We start from the raw sequence: 25877 nt of genomic DNA, 5'->3' as shown, positions 1-25877 counted from the left end.
CAGATCTCCGTTCTCAGCCAAGGACGGTGGGCCCCCTAGTGGTCATTTAGCACACTGTGGTTCCTAAAGCCCAGCAAGGCTTCATTAAAATGTATATCATAAGCAGCAAATGTCTCCTTATTCACTACCAGTGCAAACAACATTACTGCAGTTTGTTTTACTGTGATGAACAGATTTTTGTTTCTTGCCTTATGTTATGACATGACTATGTTAAATTTTGATACACAGACGAAAAAAATTAGTCTGGTAGAATGTCCTTTACCAAAACTAGCAACTGATAAATGGATGCATGACATGAGCACAAAACAGTTATATAAAAAAAGGTGTTTAATTAAACAGAATAGAACATACGAAAGGTGTTTGAAAGAAAATAATATAAAAAGCACTGCACACTAACATGAGGTGAGTTGCAAATACAATATCAGGACCTCTACGGAAGAGAAAAACATATAGAAAAGAAAATATTAGTAATTTCATTATTACGTTAATGTCAACATACTCCACACTCCCAACCCTTGCTCCCCTGCCAGCATCGTCTCTTCACCTCCTCATCCAAGTGTGACCAGCATTTAAACCTGTTTGAGAAGCCACTTCTACTCTTTTCTACTCTCCTCCTCCTCCTCCTTCTTCTTCTTCTTCTTCTTCTTCTTTTTCTTTCTCCTCCTCCTCTTCTTTCTTGTCCATGTGTGACCAGCACCTAAACCTGTTTAATAATCCTTCCACACTTATCATCTCCTCCTCCTCCTCCTCCTCCTCCACCCCTCGTCTGCAGCTAGAGGGCGAACTTGTTGCGTATGATTTCACCGCCCTCCACCTCCACCTGCTCGTAGAGCCACTTCCTGTCGCAGCGGCACTCCACGCCGCACTTGCGCGATCCGCAGTCGGGGCAGGGGTAGAAGCAGCCCATGCAGTCTGCGTCCAGACAGTCGCACAGGTCACGGCCGCACGAGATGAGCAGCCCGCGGCTGTCGTACACTTTACTCTTCCCCGTCATGGGCTGCCTGGAGACACAGAGGGGGGGGACAACATCAGGCTTACGCACTACATTTGCCTCAGTCAAGCTGCAGTTCATTTTACCATCAATAGAGACACATGCATCTTAATAAAATAATCCCAGGCAGAGGTTACAATGGGCTATCCAAGTTACACAGGTATAGCAGGTACTTCAGATTGCAAGGAAAACACGACCAGCCTCCTACCCACATCACAAGGATCAATTCAAGACCAAACATGAATATGTTACATTCATATACATTTGCACATACCACATACATCGAAATCCCAAACCTCTTGAGGTTCTCTCTGTGACAATAGTGAGTAAGGCTGAAACAATCAACCAGAACCTAAAGGAATGTGACCAGGCTCTGAGGTGCCTAATAGAAACCGATGCATGGGGGTTGCTGTGCAAACAAACAGTCCAGGTTGAGAAGGTGTGACCACTGCTCCTTGACCCCCTGGACACTGAGTGATTCCATCCAGAACACGGACACTCTGTGAACTCTGCCTTACGCTCTCCACCTCTCGAGAGATTCAAGTTCAAATAGACTGAAATTCAGTTTTTTTCCTTTGGGGTAAGTGGTAAAAAAAAAAACCTCAGTCAGAGAGAGAGAAAATGAAGGACAATAAAAAAGTCGGTCTGGAGACCTTGTTGGCCTTTTTCCTTTTAAGACTGAGGCCAGTCGGAGGCTTTCCTCTGGGTTACAGTTGCAATATCAGGGACTAAAGAACACGCAGAAGAAATCAAAATTACATTTAAGCATGTCCTGAAATGTCTGGAAACAGTGTCCTTGGATCTTTTGTAATAATTTTTCTCTACAAATACTAGCCAGGTCATTTATGTTGCTAGGCAACCCAAACTACCTCTCTGATCGGGTTAAATATTTTTTCCGATATTATTGTTGCCTCGCATTCCATTCCAAAAGTTCCTAGTTCAGCCGTGATTTGGCCCCGCTCCACTCCGGTGATGAACTGAGTCTGTTTGGGCCGTAGCCCGGGTCCAGCCTCAGAGATGGACACGAGACAAGCCTTGCAAACCCCCCCCCCCCCCCCCGACACCTTAGTGGAAATGTGCCATAGGAGTTCCTGTACCTTTCAGCTATCTTTCCTCTCCTCCTCTCCTTCTTGTCCAATATCCTCCCCTGTGAACACAGAAGAACGGCTTTAGCTGATTATCACAAAGATACATGGAGACATGGCCATGATCCCACGAGCATAGTATGAACTGGGTCCAAATGACACACAAGAGGGTGCTGCATTAATTCATCAATTTATAATGATATTGCAACCTGACCACCTGTTTTAACTGCACAGAAGAGATGTGTATGTGTGTGCGCATTAGATATACGAGTTGTGTGTGTATGTTTGTGTGTGCGTGTGCACAGTAGACATATGAGTAGTGATTGTGTGTCTGTGCAGTAGATGTATGAGTAGTGTGTGTGTGTGTGTGTGTGTAGAGTAGAGACATACGAGTAGTGTGTGTGAGTGTGTGTGTGTGTGTGTGTGTGTGTGTACAGTAGAGACGTATGAGTAGTGTGTGTGTACAGTAGACATATGAGTAGTGTGTGTGTGTGTATGTATGTGTGTGAGTGTGTATGTATGTGTGTGTGTGTGTGTGTACAGTAGACATACGAGTAGTGTGTGTGTGTGTGTGTGTGTGTATGTATGTGTGTGTGTACAGTAGACATATGAGTAGTGTGTGTGTGTGTACAGTAGAGAGCTGTGTGTCTAGTGTGAGTGTGTGCTTAGTGTGTGTGTATGTCTACAGTAGGGACGTGCGAGTAGTGTGTGTCTCACCCTGGCATCTTTGCTGGACTGTCTTTTCTCCTGGTTACGAAGTTTGGGTTTGTCCTGCGTCGAGGCAAGCCGGCTCGCTTCGCCCGAGTCTTTCCCGCCCGGTGGGCCGCGATTCCGACGCAGCTCGATCTGGAAGAGAGTGGGAGAAGTGCAGGGAGTCAGACAAGTAAAAACACACATCAGACTGGAAACTTTCATCCAAACTGTGGTAATGCTGCTGACTTCAAATGCCTGTGAAGAGCTCCAACACTAAAATAGAAGCTTTAAATGCATAGTCTGTGATTCTAATCCAATCCACTTTTGTCAAATTCAGCACATTTCCCCCCCGCAGTCCTCTAGAGGAAGAGATACATACACTGCATGTTCCTTTGCAATTTATCTTTTCTGTATCTGACTTTGTAAAGTTGTAGGGCTTCGTTTCAAATGTATCCATCCATCATTATTAGTTTAAAAATAAGAAAACACTGTATATTCATGTCACTTCATGTAGCCTATAGACTGTGTTTCATATGAACAGGCATAACAGAGTTGTGACTTGAACTTCCCCTTTTATGTTACTGTAAGGCAGAATTTACTCTGACAATGTACATTTTCTGGATTTAATCATTCACGTTGTTTGGCCAGGGGGTCAAAAGTTAGCGGTCACACCACAGCTTCTCAACCTGGACTGTTTGTTTTCACAGTAACCCCCAAGCATTGGTTGCTATTAGGCACCTAAGAGCCTGGTCACATTTGAACTAATTGCCACATGCTGCATTCCTTCAGAATCTGGTTGATTTTTTCAGCAACACAACAGTGGCGGCTGGTGAATAAATGAAACAAAAAAAAAAAAACTTTTTTCAGGCTAATGCTCCACAAGTGGTATTAAAGAGAAGCAAGACTTTGTAACCTTTGACTCCATATCAGGAAGGAAGACATAACGGAGGGTCAAATTCAGCACATTTGCCCTTGCCGTCCTTTAGGTGTCCATTCAGTGTGTGTGCTTGGACAGGCCAGGACTCTATTCGTACACAGTCCTGGCTCTGTAAAAGGAAAATGGTCGTAGTGGCTGAGGCCGAGCCATAATCAATACCAGCTAAATCAACACCTTGATTCAGGAGCCTGGAAGGGGGAGGGGGGATTTGATTGGCTGTTGAGCTCAAATATCAACAAGCTTTTGCCAGAATTGCAGACTGCATCCTTAAAAAGAGACTGTGGTGTGAGGTGTAGTTTACTAAGCAAACATATTCCCATCTCTTGTATTTACAAAAATCTATACTGGCACTTAAAGAAAACTGTCATTCACTCAGATATGGCATTTAGATACAAGCGCATTCAGAAAGTATTCAGACCCCTTCACTTTAAGGCAGAAACATAAGAAAACATGAAAAAATAAAGCTGTCTCAATACTTTCTGAATGCACTGTGTCTGGTATGATATAGTCACCAAGGTTACTTCTCACTGATTAGGAAGTATTCTTCAGTTAGATCAACATCAGTGGTTGCCATACAGCACACATATCTCATGTGAAACCATCTCTCTCTCTCAGCACACCCCACCTGCTTGTTCCAGCTGAAGATGGTTGGCACAGCGTCCTCCCGCAGGAAGGGCTTGCCGTTGTAGTCTCGGAAACAGTCTGGTTGAAAGTGCTCTGAGCAGAGGCAGGAGTTGGTGGTGGGGACGAAGTTCTTGCGGCCCAGACTACGCACCCACTGGTCTGCTAGATGAGGCTTACTAATTGGAAACCTAATGAGAGGAGGTGAGATGCAAGGAGGGGAGGGGAGAAAAACGAGAAGATATTAGAGCCTAGGAGCTGAGCTAATTTCAAAGCTAAAATGCTGAAGCCATCGCTGGGCTGTGTGTGTTCACCTAGTGTACAGAGTACAGAGTTTCCCACTGTGCCTGACACAAAGTCAAAGGCTTGAAACAACTCTAAAAGCAAGTGTGATTTATCGTCGCTCTAAACCCACCCATTTCTCAAGTCGCACCCTGTTACAACACAGCGTAGATGTAATTAAATAATTTCTGCTAACACTACACTAGCCTAAGACCCCCTTATTTCAGTTTTAATATTTTAAAATATTTATCGAGCTCTGACAATGTTGACAGGGGCCTAAGCAAGGGGACTGGGGATACAAAAGGTTGAGAAACTTTGATCTAGGCTTCAAACAACCATAAGTTAAGCCCCAGACAAAGTTAACAATGACAGTCTACGTAAACTGAACATTAATATGACAATATCACACATACGTTTAAGTCGGCTTTGTATACAATTATGATACTAGCCAGGTAACGTGCCCACACGGCTAGGTCCCAAACTGGCTACCTCACTAGCCAGCTTGCTATGCTAACTGACTGAAAATCTTCATGGACCACAAAAGTAAACACAATATGTTCTTACCGATAAAAACGGATTTCCGAGCCTTTTACAAAACGATTCGTGCATCCTACTGCAGAACAAAGGATCGGCATGGCGAACTACAAGAAATGCACATACAAAATGACATATAATTATTAAGGGGGTTGCAAACATCTGACTTGCTGGCTACCACCCCATTTGGTTTGAGAACAGGAGATTGCGTCACCGGTGAACACACTCTCATTGGCTGAACATTGTTGGCCTGTAGTAGTATATCACACCGTCAGGTGGAAACTGTTTCTTTACTTTTAAAATATGTTCGATGGGTTTGTCTAGATTTTCTTCAGGCGCACAAATCAGGAATGAAATATCATATGAAAACAAAATAGTAAACATTTGTCAACTACATCTGACAGCATGCTTCCTTGGATTCTCTGATAATGGCTTGAAGTTTCTCGATAAAATAAATGAAAACGCCAGGCTCCATTATGCAATCTATCCATCCATACATAGGAGCAATTTATTCAATTCCTTTACCAGTGATAAACTCAACATTGCTCCGATAACTAGGAGGACAACGACGAAGAGCAAGAGACACGTACATGCTCCTTTCTTTTCCAGTTTATATGGTCTGTGTCTGACTTAAAGAATTGCATAGTTGTTTTAGGGCTTCATTTCAAATATATTAGGACAAGGATCCCTAAAAAAATTAAAACATGGTGTGAAGGATCCATCATCCATCCATCATCATTCATTTAAAATTAGGAAAACGCTGTATGTTAATGTGACTTTGTGTAATAACAATCTTACAACATTGGTGGTGCAACATTTTAAACCTATGTGACACCTTGTCCTCTCACCATTTGATAACTAAAGAAGAAGTTACAACGTCGGCTGAAAAAAGTTCCATTGATACAGCTACAACATGCAACAGTACGCGACGGCGGAAATAAGACGGCGAAAAGCGTCAAAATAAAATTCCTCTTCGAAATTTTTATTGAAAATGTTTCAACATTTTGCACGACATATGCCTGCTGTGCTGCTATCAAGTCTAGATAAGTACACTGCATATTGCATCTGCGAATTTAGTCATTTTATCAGAATCATCTTGCAAATAACCACAGAACGAGATGGTAGCCTACTATGTATTTCGTTTTTCGTTGTTTTTTTATCATTAATTTCTCCATTCAATCTATTATACATGACCACATCCAGAAAGTTGCATTTCACACCACGGGCAACATAGCTGATAAAAATATTCCTGCTAGCGAGTCATAGAACATACATTCTACATTACTGAATAAAGTGAGCCTATAGACTGTGAATATGAATAGGCAGAACAGAGTTGTGAGTTGAACTTCACCTATTATGTGACCTATTTCAAATATATATGAATTATGCAATACAAATTGTTAACACACACACACAAACAGAAATAGATACAACACATACTTTTACAACAATGGCGACTGTATATTTCCTTCAAGTACTTATCATAAGAATTTAATTTCACCCAGTTATGAAAGATGCACAATTTGTTGTTTTCTCTGCCACACAATTTGAAGTTCATCAGTAGTTGATTACTGTAGGCCAAATCTAAGCATTTTGTAAAGACTATCTTTCAACTCTCAGACTCAGGCAGGTGAAATAACTTTTCTCAAGTAGGTACAATTTTGGATTTGACATTTTCCAGAATTGTTCTTCTACTTAAATAGGCATTCTCTACTTCTTGAGAATACTGAAGAGAAACAACCTGTCTTCCGAGCTGCTTAAGTCTTTTTACCACTGTTGCATTGAAAGTGTCCTCACATACTGTATCACTGCATGGTATGTCAACTGCACAGACAAGGACAGGAAATCCCTCAGTCAGGTCATAAGGTCTGCGGAGAGAATAATTGGACTTTCACTGCCTCCCCTGGACGACATCTTTAGGACACGCTGCCTCCGCCGAGCATGTGGCATTTTGAAGGATGAGACTCACCCCGCAAACCATCTCTTCACCCTGCTACCCTCTGGCAGGCGCTACCGGGCCACTACAGCCCGCACCTCCAGACTGCAGAACAGTTTCATCCCCAGGGCCATCACAGAACTAAACAATCACACAACCCTCATACCCTCCACCCAGCACAACTGCACTTTTTTTAGTGGTTGCACAAACAAATTTCGTTGTGTATCCAATGCACAATGACAAATAAAGTCTATTCTATTCTATTTCACGCTTTTATATATATATATGCATATATTATTTTATATATATACATATATTTATTATTATATATATAAAAGCGTGAAATAGAATAGAATAGAATAGAATAGACTTTATTTGTCATTGTGCATTGGATACACAACGAAATTTGTTATATATATATATATATATATATATATATATATATATATATATAGTTTGGTTTGTATTTTCCCACCTCTACGTTAAGTGGTCATTTGGTAACACAAATAGTTTGTTAAATTTGGTAACACAAATAGTTTTTTTTTCTATGTATTAAAGGTTTGACTTTTATTTTGAAGCAAATACGAGTAGCGGCTACTTTTTATATTGTCGCTGGTTGCACGCTGCTCCTGAAAAATATATCTAGCAGCACACTGGCTGGTTGGTACAGACTCTGGAACAGTGAAATTGGAGCAAGGTAGCAACATCACCCGTGGAGGAAAATACGGTTGTACAAGTGTGGAGGACTTAACTCAACCAAGCAGCGACCCAAAACAGTCTACAATGTCAGAGCCGGACCCCAAATCTGTTCAAGATATGACCGCTGTGGTAAGTAAATCAGCTAACGTCAATGGTAATATTAGCTTATGACAACTTGTCTGGCTAACGCCACCCTTCCCAGCTTCAAATGGTAACGTTATAACGTTAAATTATAAGGACTGACGAAATACTGTTATGCCCAAGTGGATTCCAAATTCTTCCAAAAACTACACGGACGATTCTCTCTGATTTACATGGATGTCCAGCTGGTAAAAGCAAAGTCGCTAGCTATGATGGCTAATTAACGTTGCTGCCATGTAATCTAGTTTGCAATGATGGCTAGGTCGCTAGGCAGTTAGCTAGTCAGCTGTGTAAGTTAAAACGATGTAACCTTACTATCCTACCTGTGTATCTAGCGAACTAATATAGTGGACAGTACACAGTGATTTAGGCGGTCTTATAATATCGGCGTTTGACGAGTGTCGAGTGTTCCATAGCTATTGGCTATAGCATAGGTATCATAACCTGGTAGGACATACCCAGTGCTGTTTGTAACTAAATTGGCTAGATATCGTAGATAACTATCTCTTTTTCCTGCAGCATTCGTTGAAATGGCTCAACAACAGTCAGCTTTAGTGGAACTGTTGTAAAAGTTAAGGCTTTGTCCTCAATTGTTAGTCACTTGGGCTAAAAGCGTCTGCCAAATGAAAACATGTTAATGTAAGTATGTTACTACGCACTAAGTGCACATAATACATATGTCCACCACTACTGACAACATTGAACTTTTGTTGCCGTAAACCTTGTTGGTGGAGATGTTTTGTTCCTGGAGTCCTATATCTGTCATTGTCACAAGCTATGCTAATCTTGGCGGCTGACTCTCCACAGTTTCCATGGTTTCTGTTTTGTTAAAGCGTGGGAGGCAACTAAGCAATTTCGCTCTTCGGTGCTACGGCAAGGTGAACCGAACGCCCACCTGGTTCAGTTCCTTTTTCCAGAGTGTTACGCTAGAGGCTTGGAACGTTTCCACCCACGACAAAGCTGGAGACGTGCAAGGATGCGTTGACAATTAAAATGTAGAAACTGCTTTCTTTAACACCTGTTAATTACCATTAACGAACAATTATAATTCTATACCGCTCTCTTTCAATCTAGGTCCAGACCCTACTTCAGCAAATGCAGGACAAGTTTCAGACCATGTCAGACCAGATTATCGGCAGGAATATCCTTGTTGTCATGCAAAGTACGCTTGTGTGCATGTTGTATTATGTTTAGAGTATGTGTGGGAGTTAAGCAGCATTTATGCACACTGCAGTTGGTGATGGTTTAAAACAATTCTGTGAATTACTCATGACATTTACCTAAGGTCTTTACGACTTTGGGAAATGTTAATGCATTTTACATGGCATTTAGAAAGAATAAGTGCCATATTAGACACACACTTACACAAGACATAATTACTGTTTTACTGTAAGTGGGATTGTGCACTACACCCACAGCTGATGGTTGTAAAAACATTAAGAGAGAGTTGTTGGCTGGAATTGTTGGCTCTGGGGGAAGGAGAAAAAAAAAAGCTTTTGGAACAGATCAAATTTAATTCACACATTTTACTTTTATTCAGTATTCTTTACTTAGACCATCTTCCATTGAGGGCCCTCAGAATAGTCTTCACCTCTTACCCAATAGTGGCACTCAGTTATCATATGGTTGCCATCACATGCTCTGTATATATTGTATGGCTATCATATGACTCAATAGGCAGAGTAAGGTACTAACACTACAAAGGTCATGGGCTCTATATGCAGCAAGCAGACATACTTATATATTATAAGTATTTATATGCACAGTGGTGTGAATGGTTGTGGATTAAATCAGTGAATACATGTAAATAGCCAGGCAGGTGAATGTGTTCTGTTCCTTAACTGGAGTCACTCGATGAGATGAGCACTCGCATCGACGACCTGGAGAAGAATATCGCTGACCTCATGACCCAGGCAGGGGTGGAGGAGGGCGAAGGGGGCGAGACCAAGCCCACGGAAGGTTCTGCTCAGGGGGCGGACTAAAGGTGAGAGATCAAAGGTGAACTTTGGATAAACATCCAAAACATGACACGCGCACACACACTCTCTCGCACACTCCAGCAATAGTTCGTCTAGCTGCAGAGTCAGTTGATAAAATTTGCACAAAGGGACCACAGGAAAGACACTGTTTTATTCCAGTACAATGACAGTTTATTGTAGTTCCACAGTGCACAGTAGTACTACTCTTGATTCTCTGCCAAGCTGAATTAAATCTTTAGAGCAGCAGAGTGTGTGTGTGCGTGTGTGTGTCCAGGCTTAGTCCAGTGGCATTTGCCTGTTAACATTCTTTTTTTGTACCTCTCCTGACCTGCTCAAGCCATGGTTGCCATGGTTTCCATACACATCTGGCAGGAGAGATACAGGACCCGATCCACTTAGTGACTTTTGGCATGAAGCAAGTAGTGCGCTCTAATTGTGCTGGGCCAAGCCAAGCCATGGTTGCCGTGGTTACTGGGCATGATCTATATTGTCCCATCACCATTGTGGTTAATGGTGCTCAATCCCCCAAGGCTGGTTCCACTGACTATTAAATGCTGAAGTCCAGTTGGTATCATCAAGCAGGCAGGCAGCCACCCTGTTGACACACGTGTCATATGTCCATTTGGTTAAGCACACCCCTTTATAATGAACATGATGATGCCAGACTTGGCTCATTCAAACTCCCTCTCCTTTGAAATTCAACTTTTGCAAATGTTGAAAAATAGCAAAATAGCACAAATTTGAGATGTCTCTTATATGGAAAAAGAAAGATACTGCAAGACCAAAGCTATCTTGTAGGTTGTTCAGTAGTCTGTTTAAAACTCGTAGGTTACTTTGACGTGCCCTCATCTATATTTGTCTATGTGTTATGTATGTTGTACGTTATGCAATGATGCTTTATGTAATGCATGCTGCATCTTTCTCAGTAGACGGTTTCTTTATATCGGAGGCAGAAAGCTGGCTTCTCGTACTTATACATTCACCAAGTGTTGTTCTGTTAGATGTGATGAGACGAGACTGTTGGTATGATGGATCCAATGCATCGCATCACCCCATGGTATGTGGGGAGGGGGAACTAAGATTTTGGTGCCCCTCCAACAAAAATGTAAATGGCTTGGGTTGAAGAAATAAATTGGCAAGTGTAATCAAAGCGCTGGTAACGCTTTCAACTCAACCACATAAAACAGTCTGGAAGAGTAGAGTAGTCATTAAACCAGGGAAATGCATATGTGAACCTCAGATACAGTTGAGTTGAATACCTTCGAGTTAAATCCGTTTTTATTTATTTATTTATTTATTTATTTATTTATTTAGTTTTCTTGTTTTTATTATTTTTACTTTTAATTGCTTTCTATTTGTTTAATTTCTCATAATTTTTTGTCAATTTAATTTCAATGTATTCACCTCAACTGTATAGCACTTCGGTACAACTCCCGTTGTTTTTCAAATGCGCTATATGAGTAAAGTTGACTTGAGTGTCAAGACTCTAATGTACTTTATATAAATGAGAGCAGGGATTAATAAAACTTGTTGTAATTCTCTTGTAGTCTCACCTGGTGTGTGTTGTGTGTGTGTGTGTGTGTGTGTGTGTGTGTGTGTGTGTGTCTGTCTGTCTGTCTACTCTCATTCTCCAGGATACTGGTACTGCATCAGTGAAGAAGTCTACATCATTGAGATTTTTTATTATTATTGTTCGAGGATGTATTTTTTAATTTTTTTCCTTTTGTCATCATTGTGATTTAATAATGATTTACTGTGTATACGTTGTTTTATACAGTATCATGTTATTCTAAGTATAAATATTGTGGGAAATTATGGTTAATTATGATTTATTATTTATTTTTACCTTAAAAGGGTAGAGTAAGTCATTACACACTAATACTAGTGACAAGCCAAATCAACGTGATTATCCCCAAGAGATGCAATTTATTTTTTTTCCTATGTCACTTAACACTTTCCTCCAGTTTGTGAGATTTTCAGGTGTTTACAGTATGTATTTCAGTTTTTCTAGGCTTCACCTCTCATATGTACAGACACTCACCACTGGTTTAGATGGTATGTGTGAAACACATCACAGTCATCCCAATACATTAGAAGGGACGGATGAGGACTGCATATTGCTGAAGCACTAATGTGCTGTGACCATTGTAACCAAGAAAGAAAGTTCACCAAACAATGACTTTGAAATTGGCCCCAATTTAGGTTTTTGTCTGAAAACAAGAGAAATATGTCTCATTTTGACCTTGTGTAAGCATATGACCCCAAGCAGTCCATACATTGTATATGGTCATTGGTTCAAAAATTATGGTCTCAATGGTCGTAGCACAACGCTTTTAGCAAACAGTCCAGTCCAGTCCAAAATCATGATGAGCACAGGCAGGGGCTTAAGAGTACCGTGGGGGGGTTAAACTGCAGATTTGGTGCTATGCCCTTGTACACGGGGCACTTGAGGAAAAAACTGCACTGCAACCTGGAGTGGGCACCACTGTCGCAGTGAAGATTAGATGTTCATTAATTTTGATTTAATTATATTTCATAGACAGGCTGCACCTTTCTGTATAATGTTGTGTTGTGTTTTTTTTTTTTTTTTGAGGGGGGGTGCTTAAACATTCATCAAAAATAGACTATATGCTTCTTGACTCGTAACACATTCGTCTTGAGCTCAGTTGGACACGGTAAGCTTCTGCTCAAAACTGTGTATTCTATGGCATTGTACCATGACTAAAATAAACAATTTGCTATTTCACTTCTTAGCACAGCGGGTTTGTTTTTTTAGTGCATTCATAAATCTGTATAACTGCTCATAAACCATGGTGTAAATTCAACGGGTCATTCTCAGGCCCAATCCCTGATCTGAAGTTTCATCCGGCTCAGCGGTTCCCAAACCTTTTGTGGCCCTTTGGAAAATTAGAAAAATGATCGAGATATATTCATATAGCCTATTACCTGTTTTTGTTTTTGTTTGTTTGTTTGTTTTAAACAGATGCCCATCAGTTGGGGGTTCAGGGTTCTCGTCCTGCCCCACACCACTGATCTAGCTTCTTACTGATCAGAGGCCCAGCCTCACAGACACACGTCAGAGGGGTGTCCATGAGGTTGTCCTGGCTGTTCAACAAGACTGGCATAATTAGGCCTTTGGGGGATATGTCCACGTGAAAATGTTCCATAGCAGAAAACGGACACATTGTTTAAATGCCTAGAGATACCTTGTTGTTGTTGTCACACTGATGTGTTTCCAAGTTGTTCACATTAGCCAGAGAGGACTGTAATAATCTAGCAGCTGGTCAAGTTATGTCTCAAGGAAGATAATGCCCTTCTGCTGCAGAAATAGCAGAAATGATCCTAAATGTGGCCATCCTGCTGCTTCACCCTCCTCAGCACAGTCTCACCGGAGTGGGTTTCATGACTTAACCAGCACACCACCAATGTGTCTCTCGTTTCCATGGCCCATCCCTCATTCATCTCATGGATCCTCTTTCTGATTTTTTGATGGATGCCAATGATGATTGTGTTCATCTCTGTATGAGGGTAGTTCTTGAGGATATCCCTGTGAGTCCCACAGGCAGCAAATCAGCGCTTATGGAGGGCCCCGAAGAGCCTGGGGCGAGTATAAAAATAGTCCTTATAGATGTGGTAGCCGGTGCCAGGGTAATCAGGCTGCACAAGGGACATGCCGGTGTAAAATTCACTTCATAGCCATTTTTTTTTATCAGACAACACAAATAGCCTGATCCCCACTTTCTGGGTTTGGCTTTCATACCTTGGGTCATCCCAGTTTTAGCCTTGGAGGCGCCCGTTCGTTCATCCACAGCCAGGTGTCTATGGGGACGGTAACGCGCCTTGCATGAATTCTTGATGGTGTCCGTCAGGGATTTCAGTCGGAGGTGTTTCTCATGGTCATTCAAACTAATTTTGTCAAACAAACTCATGACTACTGAAACCGAAATCAGTTTTACGCAATGCATGTTGCACACAGAAGCAGTATACCAAAGATGGCCACATTTATGCACAAACACACTGTTACTATGATATTCTCAAACAGGTTTTTTGCACACATGCCCATCCTCAAAGGGATCCTGATTATTGTCCAGGGGTGCAAACTGATCAGTGGTGAAAAAGGTGACAAAGATGCAAACTCCCAAGGGGGAATTGGGGGCATGCAATTTATTTTGGCCCACAACTTCTCTGCACCACACTTGCACTTTTGTTGATCCCTTTTGACGCCTTCATCCACCCATAGATTTCAGGCTCTGAGCCGCGGCAGTCTCTGGGGGAGGGATGGGGACTGATAAGAGATGGGATTGGGCCAGTCCAGTCAGTACCCACTGGGGGCAGCGCCTGAACTATGTGACCGCAGCCTGAGTGAAATGAGTCGGAAGCAATTGTGGCTAGGCTCTCATTTTTTGGACCATGGACACATCACAGCTGTCAAATAAACTGAAATGTCAACTGTTTTATTCCAATTGGTTCACGTCTTACCTTTAGGTTACCGATACAGACATTTGCTGGTCTGTTTCCTCTTTCTTTATTGTGTCCATTTCATTAACATGGTCTAAGTTCACAACAATGTAAAAAAAAAAGAAGGCATTATGGTATTTCAGACAAGCTGTGTGTGTGTGTGAGAGGTATTCTGTGTGATAGATAGTGGTAGGTAATTGAAGAAAGGATACCATAGTAGCAACAACTTAATTTGCTTTAGAGGTTTTCATTCAAAGTATCCCCTGGTTGTTTGAAGTCATTTAGTTTATGTTTATGTATTTAGTTTAGTTCTTTAGTTAGTCAGTTCACAGTATTGATGTGTGTGCATTCATTAAACTGGCATTCTGCAGGTATGTTCAGCACTACAGAAAGCACTCTGGCCACTCTCTGTACTTCATAACTCTTAACCTCCAAACACATAGACAAACAGACACATGGTGAAGATTGGAAAACTGCTATTTATTACACATACAAAATTAAATATTGATTTGATGACGCCGGTCCCAAGCGGAGTTGCTAATGGTGGAGGGTTTAGCGCGGGGCTGGCTACCCCACTGTGGAGATGTGGAGGACAACAATAACCACCACCAAGAAAGTTCACACATTTGTCAACACTTACATTAATCCATCAGAATTGCCAAACACCATGAGCAACAACGTCCCGCTGGTAGAAGACAGATCAGACTCTACCCAATGAAACGTATCATGAGGAGACGCTGGTACCGGATCGGTCACACCCTGCACAAGGCTGTAGATAACACCAACCAACAAGCCCTGCCCGGGAACCTTCACAGAAATAGAAAGAGAGGAAAGCCACGAAACAGCTGGCGCCGTGACCTTGGCACTGACCACAAGAGAATGGGCTACACATGGAACCCGCTAGAAAGAAAGATGCCTGGAGAGATCTGGCTGACAGTCTGTCCCCCAAGAAAGGTAGGGTTGGTAAGACTTAACTTAAGAATGATTGACTAAGTGAATACACAACATGTTAACTATCCATTCCATCCTCCTTCCCTTCGTGTTTTCAAAAGACCGGTAAAACGGGTGCGTAGGCATACTGGTAACTTCCCAGAGTGTCTCTGTTGTCTATGAATCTTGTGAACAGAGAGGGGCTGGCATTACATCCTGTGAGACAAAAACACAAAGATATATCACAAATTAATGAATCTCATGACATTCTTCAGTTTCATTTCAAAGTCAATTATTTATGTAGGTCTTCACAAAAAAACTGAAAAAAAAGAATATTTTGCACTCACCGATATCCATCAGACTTGATATGATGTGAATCTGTTCTGAGGCACTCATGTCCTCCTGGGCCTTGTGGAGCCACCCTGGTGGCCTTGAGTCCAGCCACTCTAACATTCACATGATGTGGGAAATGAAGACATCAGCTGTAGCCAGATATAATCAGTACACTGTGTGTCCAGGTTGAGTAAAGGTAACGTTGTGCCTCACAAATTCTGGTAAACAATTAAGATCACACAACATTTTTCAAAACATAATGTTATGAAGCAGAAGATCTCATTATTCACTCACTGAAGTCAAATGTGTTCCAGTGCACCTGGGCGTCATCCATGGACACCTTCTCCTCTTCCTCCCCTTTAAGTGATTTCATCTCAGGAATTTGGTGGCCATCCGTATAATCATGTGGATGTCTTAAGCATGAGTCACACCAATCTGTGAAATACAAGATAGCTCACAGGAATAAGTCACAATATAGCACTTGGTACGTCTAATTGTAGACAGTGTACAGTAGCTGCTTTTATGACAAAACTTTGCTGGCACATTCCTGAAACAAATGGGCATCTTTCTTACTCATTTACATATCCTATACATAACTTTACACATCACCAGTACATCTGAAACCTGGCTATGTCTCATATTAGATCCAGACCTTCCTCAATCTGCATTTGGAACTTACACTCTTCCAGGGTGTATGCAAGGTCCACCTGCTCTGCCCAGCTCATCTCCTTCCTCTTTCTCTCCTGTTCATCATCACTGGCCTCACTGGCCCAGGTCTCCATGTTTCTTGTCAGCTTCTTTTCCTCTTTCTCCCCTTTAGCTGATTTCTCCTCAGGAATGTGGTGGTCATCCGTATAATCATGTGGATGTCTTAGGCATGAGTCACACCAATCTATGAAACATAAGATAGCTCACAGGAATTAGTCACAATATAGCAATTGGTTCCCAACAACTTTTAACTGTAGATGATGTATAGTACCAGCTGTTATGACAAAGCAAAACTTTACTGGCACATTACTGAAATAAGTGGGTGTCCACATTTACATACTAAAACCTCACTGGTAAATTTGAAATTCAGCTATAGCTTAGAATCAGAATCAGAATTATATTTACACATACAGGAAATTAACTTGTGGTGTGGTTGGTGCATAGGATATAAAACATATAACATACTAACAAAATGGCAAAAATAAGAATAAAAGATAAATGTTTTACAAAATGCAGTGAATTGGAATTAGCTCTCTGTCTTAATACTAGAATATCCCATCCACCACATCCAGTCCTTCCTCAATCTGCGTTCTGAACTCACACTCCTGCCAGGTCCACCTGCTCCGCCCAGCTCATCTCCTTCCTCTTTCTCTCCTGTTCATCGCCACTGCCGGAGAGGCCAGAGAAAGAACTGCTTGCAGCCTCCAGAGATGCTTTAGAGATCTTCTTGCTTTCATTCTCTCCTTCTCTGTTGAGGTTAAGAGTGATGTTTGGCCTCCATCTTTGCCGGACCCTCTTGATCTCGTTGCTCTCCTCGATGATCGGTTCCATCTTGGGCTTCTGAGGCTTGGACAGGCCATTGGTGCTTCGAAGTTCCTTCATTTCTTTGAATGACTGTTAACAACTCCTTGAAATGTACCTTTCCGGGTCTTGCTGGTAACAAAGCTAAATCAATGTGTTATACAATAATCTAAATTAATCAGTACAATAAGATATTCAGTCAAATGTATCGCACAATCAATCAAATAGAAGAAACAAATGATGGAAAATGGTTTAAGTAGCAGCAAGCTCTTTTCAATGCGTTCTCTCTCTCAGACAGGTACAACTGATAAAGAAGTCTAGTTTAAAGTAGAATTCTCAGTTCAAAGTAGAATTCTAAGGTCAAAGTAGAATCCTCCATTCAAAGTAGAATTCAAACAACATTCTATTCAATGATGTCATGTGAGTGAACAGGAGAATTCTAATTGTAATGGCTGGTTGGTATAGTTATGGTAGCTATTTGGCAGACACTTTTGTCCTCTAACAAAACACTTAAAATATATATATACAATATATATCAACAACAGCCAAAAATGATGCATAATGCACAATACAATAAACTGCATAAAACAACAGTGATTGATATAGTCATAGTTATGCAGATGGACAGATATGTGGCTCTCTCAACAGGTGACTACAGCCCAATAGACTCTCTGTGTCCATTTTTAAATCAAATAAATAATTGGATGGGCCAACATTTTCAAAACAGTGATTATTGTGTTTTGTAACAAAGAGTACTATTATGATTAATTAGTAGACTCTTAAGCACTTAAAAAACCATACCTATCAGTGGGGATCGGGTTATTTTCAGTATAGTCATCCTTCTTTTTACGCCATGAGTGTCTGTCGCCAAAAAGCTTAATTTTCATCTGACCAGTCTCAGTCCCAGTAGCGCTTAAAAAACTCCAAGCACTTACATTTGTGGTGACATGACAGGAAAGGCCTTTTTTCTGGCATGCTCTCCAAAGAATCTGTTGGCATGGAGGTGGCATCTGATGGTAATTCTGGAGACTTGGTGCCCCTGTAACTCGTCAACAGTGATCCTTGTTTTTTTTTTTTTTGCCTCTTATACCATCTTCTTCAATGCTTCAGTTACATTACATTTATAATAATCGTTGCAGACTGGTTCAGGCACGGTGATAGAAGGCCTTATAATCCACTTCCACTGTTGGGTTATTGGTTTGGGATGGCACTCAATGTGGTGGACCCCCCACGTGAACGCTAGTTTGGAAAAGGCCCTGTGTTTGCCTAGAATATTTCAAACCTTAAAATATATCAACATGTCACCACTAGGGGGAACCATTGAGTCAAAATAAGGGCTTGGAGAGGGCATTCATGTGTCAGGTATGCTGTAGAACTGTGTCAGGTATGCTGTAGAAAAGCATGGGGATCATCAGAGGCTTTGTCTTCCTGTTTGCATAGACCTACATTCTTTAAAACAGCTTATGATCTCACCAGAGATTTACATTTGTTTTATCATTAGTCGTAGTCGTATTGTGACAGTCATGGTTATACACTGGAAGTACAAATGAGGAGGACTAAGGGTTAAATCTGGTTTTCTCATGTCTCTCAGACTACATAAACTGAGATACACCCTCACCAGGCAGCTGGGTGCTTTCATACAACACATGCACTGCTTTGACATCCATACTATGCAAGGCAGTTATTGCAAAAGCAATGAGTTGTACGTGTGTGGGATGATATTTTTTTTTTTAAATGTAAGAACCAATTTATTCTTGAGAACTTGTGAAATAGCCTTGGGCAGTTCCGTGCAAGGGGCTCCTTTAAAAAATGGACACATTAGATGCAGCAACGTCATAAAATCTGTAACTGTGTTCCAAGGAGGAAAAGGCAGGGTTTCGGAGTTTATATACTGTATAAGTATAAGTATATTTGTACCATTTAGGTGTACTAAACTAAAATAGAATCACATTAAAAGGTCATCTTTTTATGCTCTTCCAACATTTTGAAAAAGGTTATATAAGTGCCCCTAGTAGTAAACAAACATGTGAAGAGTTGGAAAGCACTCTTTGGGCTTTGAGAAGAGTAGCTCGGCGAGAGCACGTGCCATGCGCCAGCTTTGTCCCAGAGTGCTTGGCTAATGTCCCCTCTGTCACTGACCTTTGATTTATGTGATAAGAGGGAGTACACCTGATCATATCTTTGGTTTCATCATGAATTTTATCATGATGTAAGATGCTCTCCTGCCATCGCAGCCATAACATACTGCAACTTTGTCAGCAAGTCGTATTTAAATCTAACGAGGAAATGGTTATTCAGTTTCCTTTAAAGTCTTTAATTTGCTAGTAATTTGCTATTTTTCATTTGAGAAAAGGTGCATCATACCTTCTGACACAAAAGACATGCAGGGCCGGATTAAGAACACCAAGGTCCCTGGGGCTACACCTATTCAAAGAACCCCCTTATTATGCAATATTTTCAGACCTTCTTGGAAATTTGCAACCACAATGAATTGCTACATCCTGACTATGCCCCCGCTGTCAACGTCTAAAGAGGAGTGTGGAAGAAAACACTGGTGAGTCTCCTTCTTGCCAGTTGGCTGTAAGAAGTCTCCAACCAATAGTACAAGGAATTTAATCTCCATTTAATTTTCTCCTGTGTAAAACATAAAACTGACACCAACCAAACTTCATTCCCAAACATTACGTCAGTTTAATTTCAAACATTCCTTTTAAAGACTGCAGTAGAAGTCAGAATGGATTTGTATATGTAGATTGAAGGTCCGTACTTAAAGATGAAGTCTGTAGAATTGGGACTTCTACAGACTTCATCTAGTGGCGAGGTTGCTGAATTGCAACAAGCTGGATACCCCTCCCTTTCCAACCACTCCCTATGTAGATATAAAGGGCTCATTCTAAGCTGACGAAAACTTTAAGGATTCGTAGTTACAGGTAATTATACAGTAATTAAATAATAATTATGAATACTATATTCCATATCCGCTAATAGATCCTCCTAAATCCGACACACTAAGCTGTGTTTACATACAACCATCTGTTCAGGTGAGTATCTCAAATCTCTGACCATGTGAAATGCGGAGGCAGAGAATGCCTACAGAATCCTCCTCTGCAGGAACAGGACCTCCTCCTACTCCTTATTCGTCCCCGATTGGACCCAACTCTGGGCAAAGTCAGGCACAACTTCCCACTGGAGTCATCTGGATCTCCTCCAGCGCCACGTGTTCTGGGTCGTCATGCCATCTGTGGTTTCCATGGCGCTTTTGAGAGCTCTGTGAGCGGTATCCTATACCTCTGGGGCAATGACTCACACAGCTGCTACAGGTATTCACAGGTAAGTGTTTCATTGAACTACAGCCCACTGCTACACCACCACACGGACCGCCTCACAGTATTCCCCAGAATATTTCCAAGGGCACCATGGCCCTAAAGCTCAGAATGTTAAAAAAATGAATGGTTGAGCAAATATTTATCTTTAAGGGTAACGTCAGTGCAGTGCTCTGACATTGTTATTTTCTGACCGTGTTCTGAATGAAAGTAAGCATTGTTGACATAATCTAAAGGAAATCATTTATTTTTGTCATGTGTAGTTGGCAATCAGCACGGCCAAAACCACAGCACTGTAGGAGAATGTGACAGAACTGCTTTGCTGACTTTCTGCGTCTGCAGAGGCCCGTGTTGTTCTAATTTTCTCTCAGGAAATTGGAATCATGTGTCAGCGCGGGATTTGGCGAAGCAGCATTTGAAGTCCCAGCCACAGACTACATAAATAGAGACAGTCTTCTAAGACACGTTTATCACATCAGGATTGCTCTTAGGGACTTTCAGCCTAGAGGAATGCACTGAAATGTGAAATATCAATAAATGTATGGGTGGTCTGACATCCGGTTTAAAGGTACAAAATACTTTCATGCAACAATCCATTCAGAAATACTCTCAGATATTCCCTGGGGTGTTTTTCTTTTAGATATTTTCTAAACATCTTTTCTCAATCTTATTGTGTTCTCAAATGTTAGACAAAACACACTACTCCCTAAGAATCCCTTTAAAGAAAGATGACAAATTGATGTATTACGGTCCTTTAAAGGATACCATTTAAACATAATGCCTACATGAAGTTCACATTATATTCACGTACAAAACATTTTAAAACAGTGTTTTTCTTTTCGAACTGGCTTTGTCATCGGATTTAAACAGTGTAATGAGTGATGAGTAATGTGTTTTTATAATGCAGTGTTGACCTGGGAGTTAGACAATCCCCTCCTGGAACTGTACTTGCACAAAGTACACATATTTGAGATGGAACCCTCCACACATTAGCCTGACAGATCATTAAGTGGGGCTCAGTAATTCTTCATAGTTACTCCCTCACACACACACACACACACACACACACACACACACACACACACACACACACACACACACTTACTCACACACACACACACACACACGCAAAGAAAAAATTTAATTAATCAGATGAGACAGCCTGCACCCAAACCTTCTTCTTCCATTAGACTAATCTTCAGACCATGGCCATGACCCACACCCTTTCAAACATTCCTTACAACTATGCTTAATCTGGACGCAGGAATCAGTCAAACTGACACGGACAACGCCATACAACACACAAGAATGAAACACCCACAACTTGCTGGGGACTTCAGATGTCAAGCATCACTTCTAAGTTACCATCATACCGAATAAATCATATTTACTCTAAATATTTACTCTTACTCTCTTAATGGTGACAAATTAGCCCCCTTCCAAACCGTATCCAGATAGCATGGCCACTGCACATTACAATACACTGCTATTGTGTAGGCACCCGCATGTACTGAATTTTATCTTCATTTATAAACAATTTTATTGTTTTGGCACTATATAAATAAAGCTGAATTGAATAGGCGTGTTTAAAAGAGTGACCCTAACTGCAGCATGCTTATAGAGCACAGGGACCCTTGCAATGTGTATAGTCTTAAATCCTATCATCACCCTAAACTTCCACCACTGTGAGATATAGGTTCGCTGAAAAGTACTTGTTTTGATTTTGTGTGAAGTCATACTGACTTTGAAGTCGTTTGGTGACCAAGTGCTGTGCATTCCACTTTCTCAGGACCGGCATGGTGAGCACAAACGGTTCAAGCAGGCATATTTGGCAGAGACCCATCCACATGAGTTCAAGCAGGGTCTACTCTCCATGAACTCTAGCCTTGACTCTTGGCCCCCAGATACAGTGAGAAGCTGATAAAGTGTGTAAGTGTTCAGTGCTGGATGTTATAACAGAATTGCGTAAACATGTGTGTGTTTTTAAGCCATTTTTCCGTGACTGTTCTGCTCGTAGCCACACCCAGATAATGGTTGCGGTTCTGGTTATTTAATAACCAAATGCTCACCAGTTGGAGGTTGGTATCATAGCTGGATACAATTTTACCGTTGGCTTTCACCATGACAAATTCAGGTTATTATAAAGGCATCTAAATGGGTTGTTGGTGGTGAGAGGCTGCAGGACGGACCCTGATTACCTTGAGCTAGGTGACAGTTGTAAAGCAAAGGGTAAGGTTACATTGGGCTAGGTGACAGTTGGAAAGCAAAGGGTAAGGCTACATTGCCGGAGAGGAGGCAGTTGGTAACCAGCTTTGATCTCAAGCAAGAAAAGGAAACTGGACAAGCAGCAGTGGCTTCTAAGGCAAAACAAGGGCAATGCATGAACTGTCATATTGTTAAGAAGAGGAAGATCAGCTGGAGAGAAGTGTGGGCTATGGATGCGAACCGCATTAAAGTAACTCATGATGTCCTCCCAACTCAGCAGAATCTCAGTCAGTGGGTGGATGAAGACAGAAGTTGTGTTTTGACGATGGCTCACTAAAGCATATCCTGTGTGGTTGTAAAACTAGCTTTACCCAGGGTCATTACACATGGAGACATAATCAGGTTTTAAAATCATTAGTGTGTTTGTTTGAGAATAAATATGTTGAAGTTAGCTCTTTGCCAGTTAATGACAGGGACAGTAGAATTTCTTTTGTGTGAGAGGGACAAAGAAGTGGACACCAGGCACGTAAAAACAGGACTGGCAAATGGGGCAAAGTGCGGGATTGGAGATTGCTGGCTGATGTTGGTAGATTGGGTGACTAGGGTTTGTATCCCATTTTGTTCCCTTAATCTAATGCAGTTTCGTAATCCCCCCCCCCCCCCCCCCCCCCCCCCCCCCCAGACTGTAGTGGGATTTGTGTTTAGAGGCTTGGGCGTTGCATCGTTTTGGCACTGGGATAAGCATGTGAAATCTTTTCAAGGTGTATGTTGAGGTGTATCTGTTGTTTTCCCTGGTACTGACATGTTTCCTAACCCATGGTGAGTTTAGAGGGGGGTGGGTCTGGGACGCCAGACACCACTGTTGAAACTTCTGGAGGTGTTGTGGGCCTAATTCAATAAAAAACAGATGACGGAAGGTGCCCACTTGACAACCCCAGTGAAATGCTTACAAAGGCATCTTTGTTGTTGTTGTTGTTTTTAAGTTTTGTTAAGTATCTGAACGGTGTTGTTGTACACCCTGTTGTAATAATATTTAGGCGTGGGAGTACTTGCATGTGTCAGTGAGAGGTTTGGCTGCTGTAGGAAGTCCCCAACCAATGGCACAAGGAATTTAACATCTTTTCTTGTGTATTACTAAAATAAAATCCAAAGCCACTTGTGCAATTAATGTGAAAGTGAGAAACTAAAATAACAGCAAAAAAAATAACAATAACAATGGAGACTGGTAATTATACCACTACTATTACTACTTCTACTTATAATAAAAATCGGTTGGTCATAGGTCTCATGCATCGCTAAGAAGGTTAACACGACAGCTATAGTCTTTTTGTAATCATCTAACGTTCTTTTTCATTGGAGTCACTGTGTTCTTTTGTTCCTCATTCGTCAGCACTGGAGTGAAATGTAACTTTACTGTGTGGGAACAACGCATGGGAGGGAGTCTGTGTGTGAGTTTTGTCTTGGCTCTCCTCCACTGTCTCCCTGGTAGATGAATGAATAACCAAATAAATGAATAAATAAACATGTGTTCATCCCATTGCGCACAACAGCAGAGTAAAAGTCCTAGGACAGCAGAGAGTGGTTACCTCAGTCCCTGCATGGCGCACTGAGCAGAAAAGCTCTGATACTAAACCAGGACCTCAGTGTCCAACAGGGGATCTTATATAAATAAGGACAGACTGGACCAGAAAGTACAGCTTTTTTTCACAAGTGTTTCTACAGTGATCAGAGCTTAGCTGGGCAGTTTTGTGAGTGAACTTTTTCCACGCCCAGGGGTGTCATATGAGTGCAGGTCACTGTGAGAGGTCATCATTCACGGGAACTCTGACCAAACAAGCTGAGTATTAAGACCAGTGGCGGCTCCTGAAAAAACTCTCAGGGGGGGCAATTTTTTTGATAATGATTAAGGCGACCCATTCAGTAGGTACATTAAGTTAGCTGATTAACTCATACAGCAATACCTTTTTGTCCACTATTGGCAGCACACAACAGTAATATTCCCCCTCTTGCTACATAGCTAGAGTAGCAAGTTACAGGTGGAAAGCTATGGAAGAAAGTTGCATCCAGGAGCCTTCATAAGCAAACATGACACACACACACACACACACACACACACACACTCACTCACTCACACACTCACACACTCACACACTCGGACACTCACAGTCACACACTCACACACTCACACACTCGGACACTCACAGTCACACTCACATTCACTCGGACACTCACTCACTCACAGTCACACTCACACTCACACTACCTCGTTGGCCCTGTATTGTTTGGGCATTTAGGGCACCTTTCATCCACAGTCATACACTCACACTCAGACACACACACACACACTTATACAACCACTTGCTGATCAGTCTTTTACACACACTCGCACACGGTCAGCATGTCAAATCTTATTTACATTTTCACGCATGAAGTCTGACACTCCAACCCAGAGGCAGCAATTCTCTCCACTGTAATGTGTATACCTCAAGCCCCTCAACAACATCTAAACATGTTCCCCTTGTTTGTTTATTCTGTTTGTTTGTTGGTTTAATGTGGCTGGTTTTCCACAGTCTTGCACAGTGTGAGAACGAACATGGATGCCATCATTTCCTGGAGGCGGATAGAGGGAGAAATGCATACCTCAAGTAACCACAGCAGGTTTAATAGCCTTTTAAATCCACATTTCAAGACATTATCCTAGACTATGTGGATGGATGTGGTCTGATGTGGTCTGATGTGTTTCAGACGTAGGCAAAGCAGGCTACTCTCTGCAAACAGTCGGAACCCTTTAAAGGAGGACATCAAACTTATATAATAGGGTCCTCTGATGCATAACATTAGCCGACAGTAACGTAACTGTAACGGAATATAGCAGTTGCATACTGTTTTTTTTGTTATCTAAATGATCACCTGACAGTTTCAAATGTAATATCACACATAGTAGGCATGCCCTGTTATATTTCTATCTATTTTCATCTATTTCCCCCATCTGAGATGCCTGAGCATTTGTCTACACACTGTATGCAAGGTCCAGACCTGAACCTCTCATCACCCCTCTGGGATCATAGTGTGCTGAAAGATGTCTTGTGAACGAGAATGAGTACTCATTCAAAAGTTCTAACGACGCGTTGATTCAACAGTCCATCACGTGATGACAAGAATCAATGGTAAGAAAATGGAATGGTAAAAAAAAATAATCAGTTCTTATTTCACAAATGTTG

General features: G+C 41.5%; 2 protein-coding genes across 3 annotated transcripts; one reads left to right on the top strand and one right to left on the bottom strand.

Moving 5' to 3' along the window:
- Positions 1-309: 309 nt before the first annotated feature.
- On the bottom strand, positions 310-5355 carry LOC105893042 (ADP-ribosylation factor-like 14 effector protein). The gene is made up of 5 exons (XM_031557883.2): positions 5174-5355; positions 4332-4518; positions 2794-2922; positions 2089-2138; positions 310-1001 (listed from the first exon to the last, which is right to left on the bottom strand). The coding sequence occupies exons 1-5, from the start codon at positions 5242-5244 to the stop codon at positions 773-775; spliced, it is 666 nt and encodes a 221-aa protein (XP_031413743.1). The 5' UTR covers positions 5245-5355; the 3' UTR covers positions 310-772.
- A 2347-nt stretch (positions 5356-7702) lies between these two features.
- LOC105893057 (heat shock factor-binding protein 1-like) lies at positions 7703-12644 on the top strand. Of its 2 annotated transcripts, none has more exons than XM_012819397.2 (4): positions 7703-7907; positions 8994-9060; positions 9771-9903; positions 11533-12644. In XM_012819397.2, exons 1-3 carry the CDS (start codon positions 7863-7865, stop codon positions 9899-9901), a joined length of 243 nt encoding a protein of 80 aa, XP_012674851.1. In that variant the 5' UTR covers positions 7703-7862; the 3' UTR covers positions 9902-9903; positions 11533-12644. The 2 variants fall into 2 exon arrangements, with proteins under 2 accessions (XP_012674851.1, XP_031443394.1); XM_031587534.1 differs by having other exon boundaries at positions 9771-9917.
- The last annotated feature ends 13233 nt before the right edge of the window (positions 12645-25877 follow it).

The sequence above is a fragment of the Clupea harengus genome, chromosome 20 (assembly GCF_900700415.2).
Source record: "Clupea harengus chromosome 20, Ch_v2.0.2, whole genome shotgun sequence".
Classification (NCBI taxonomy): Eukaryota; Metazoa; Chordata; class Actinopteri; order Clupeiformes; family Clupeidae; genus Clupea; species Clupea harengus.
The sequence above is the reverse complement of the archived record's forward strand: the minus strand, read 5'-3'. Positions and strand labels throughout refer to the sequence as shown.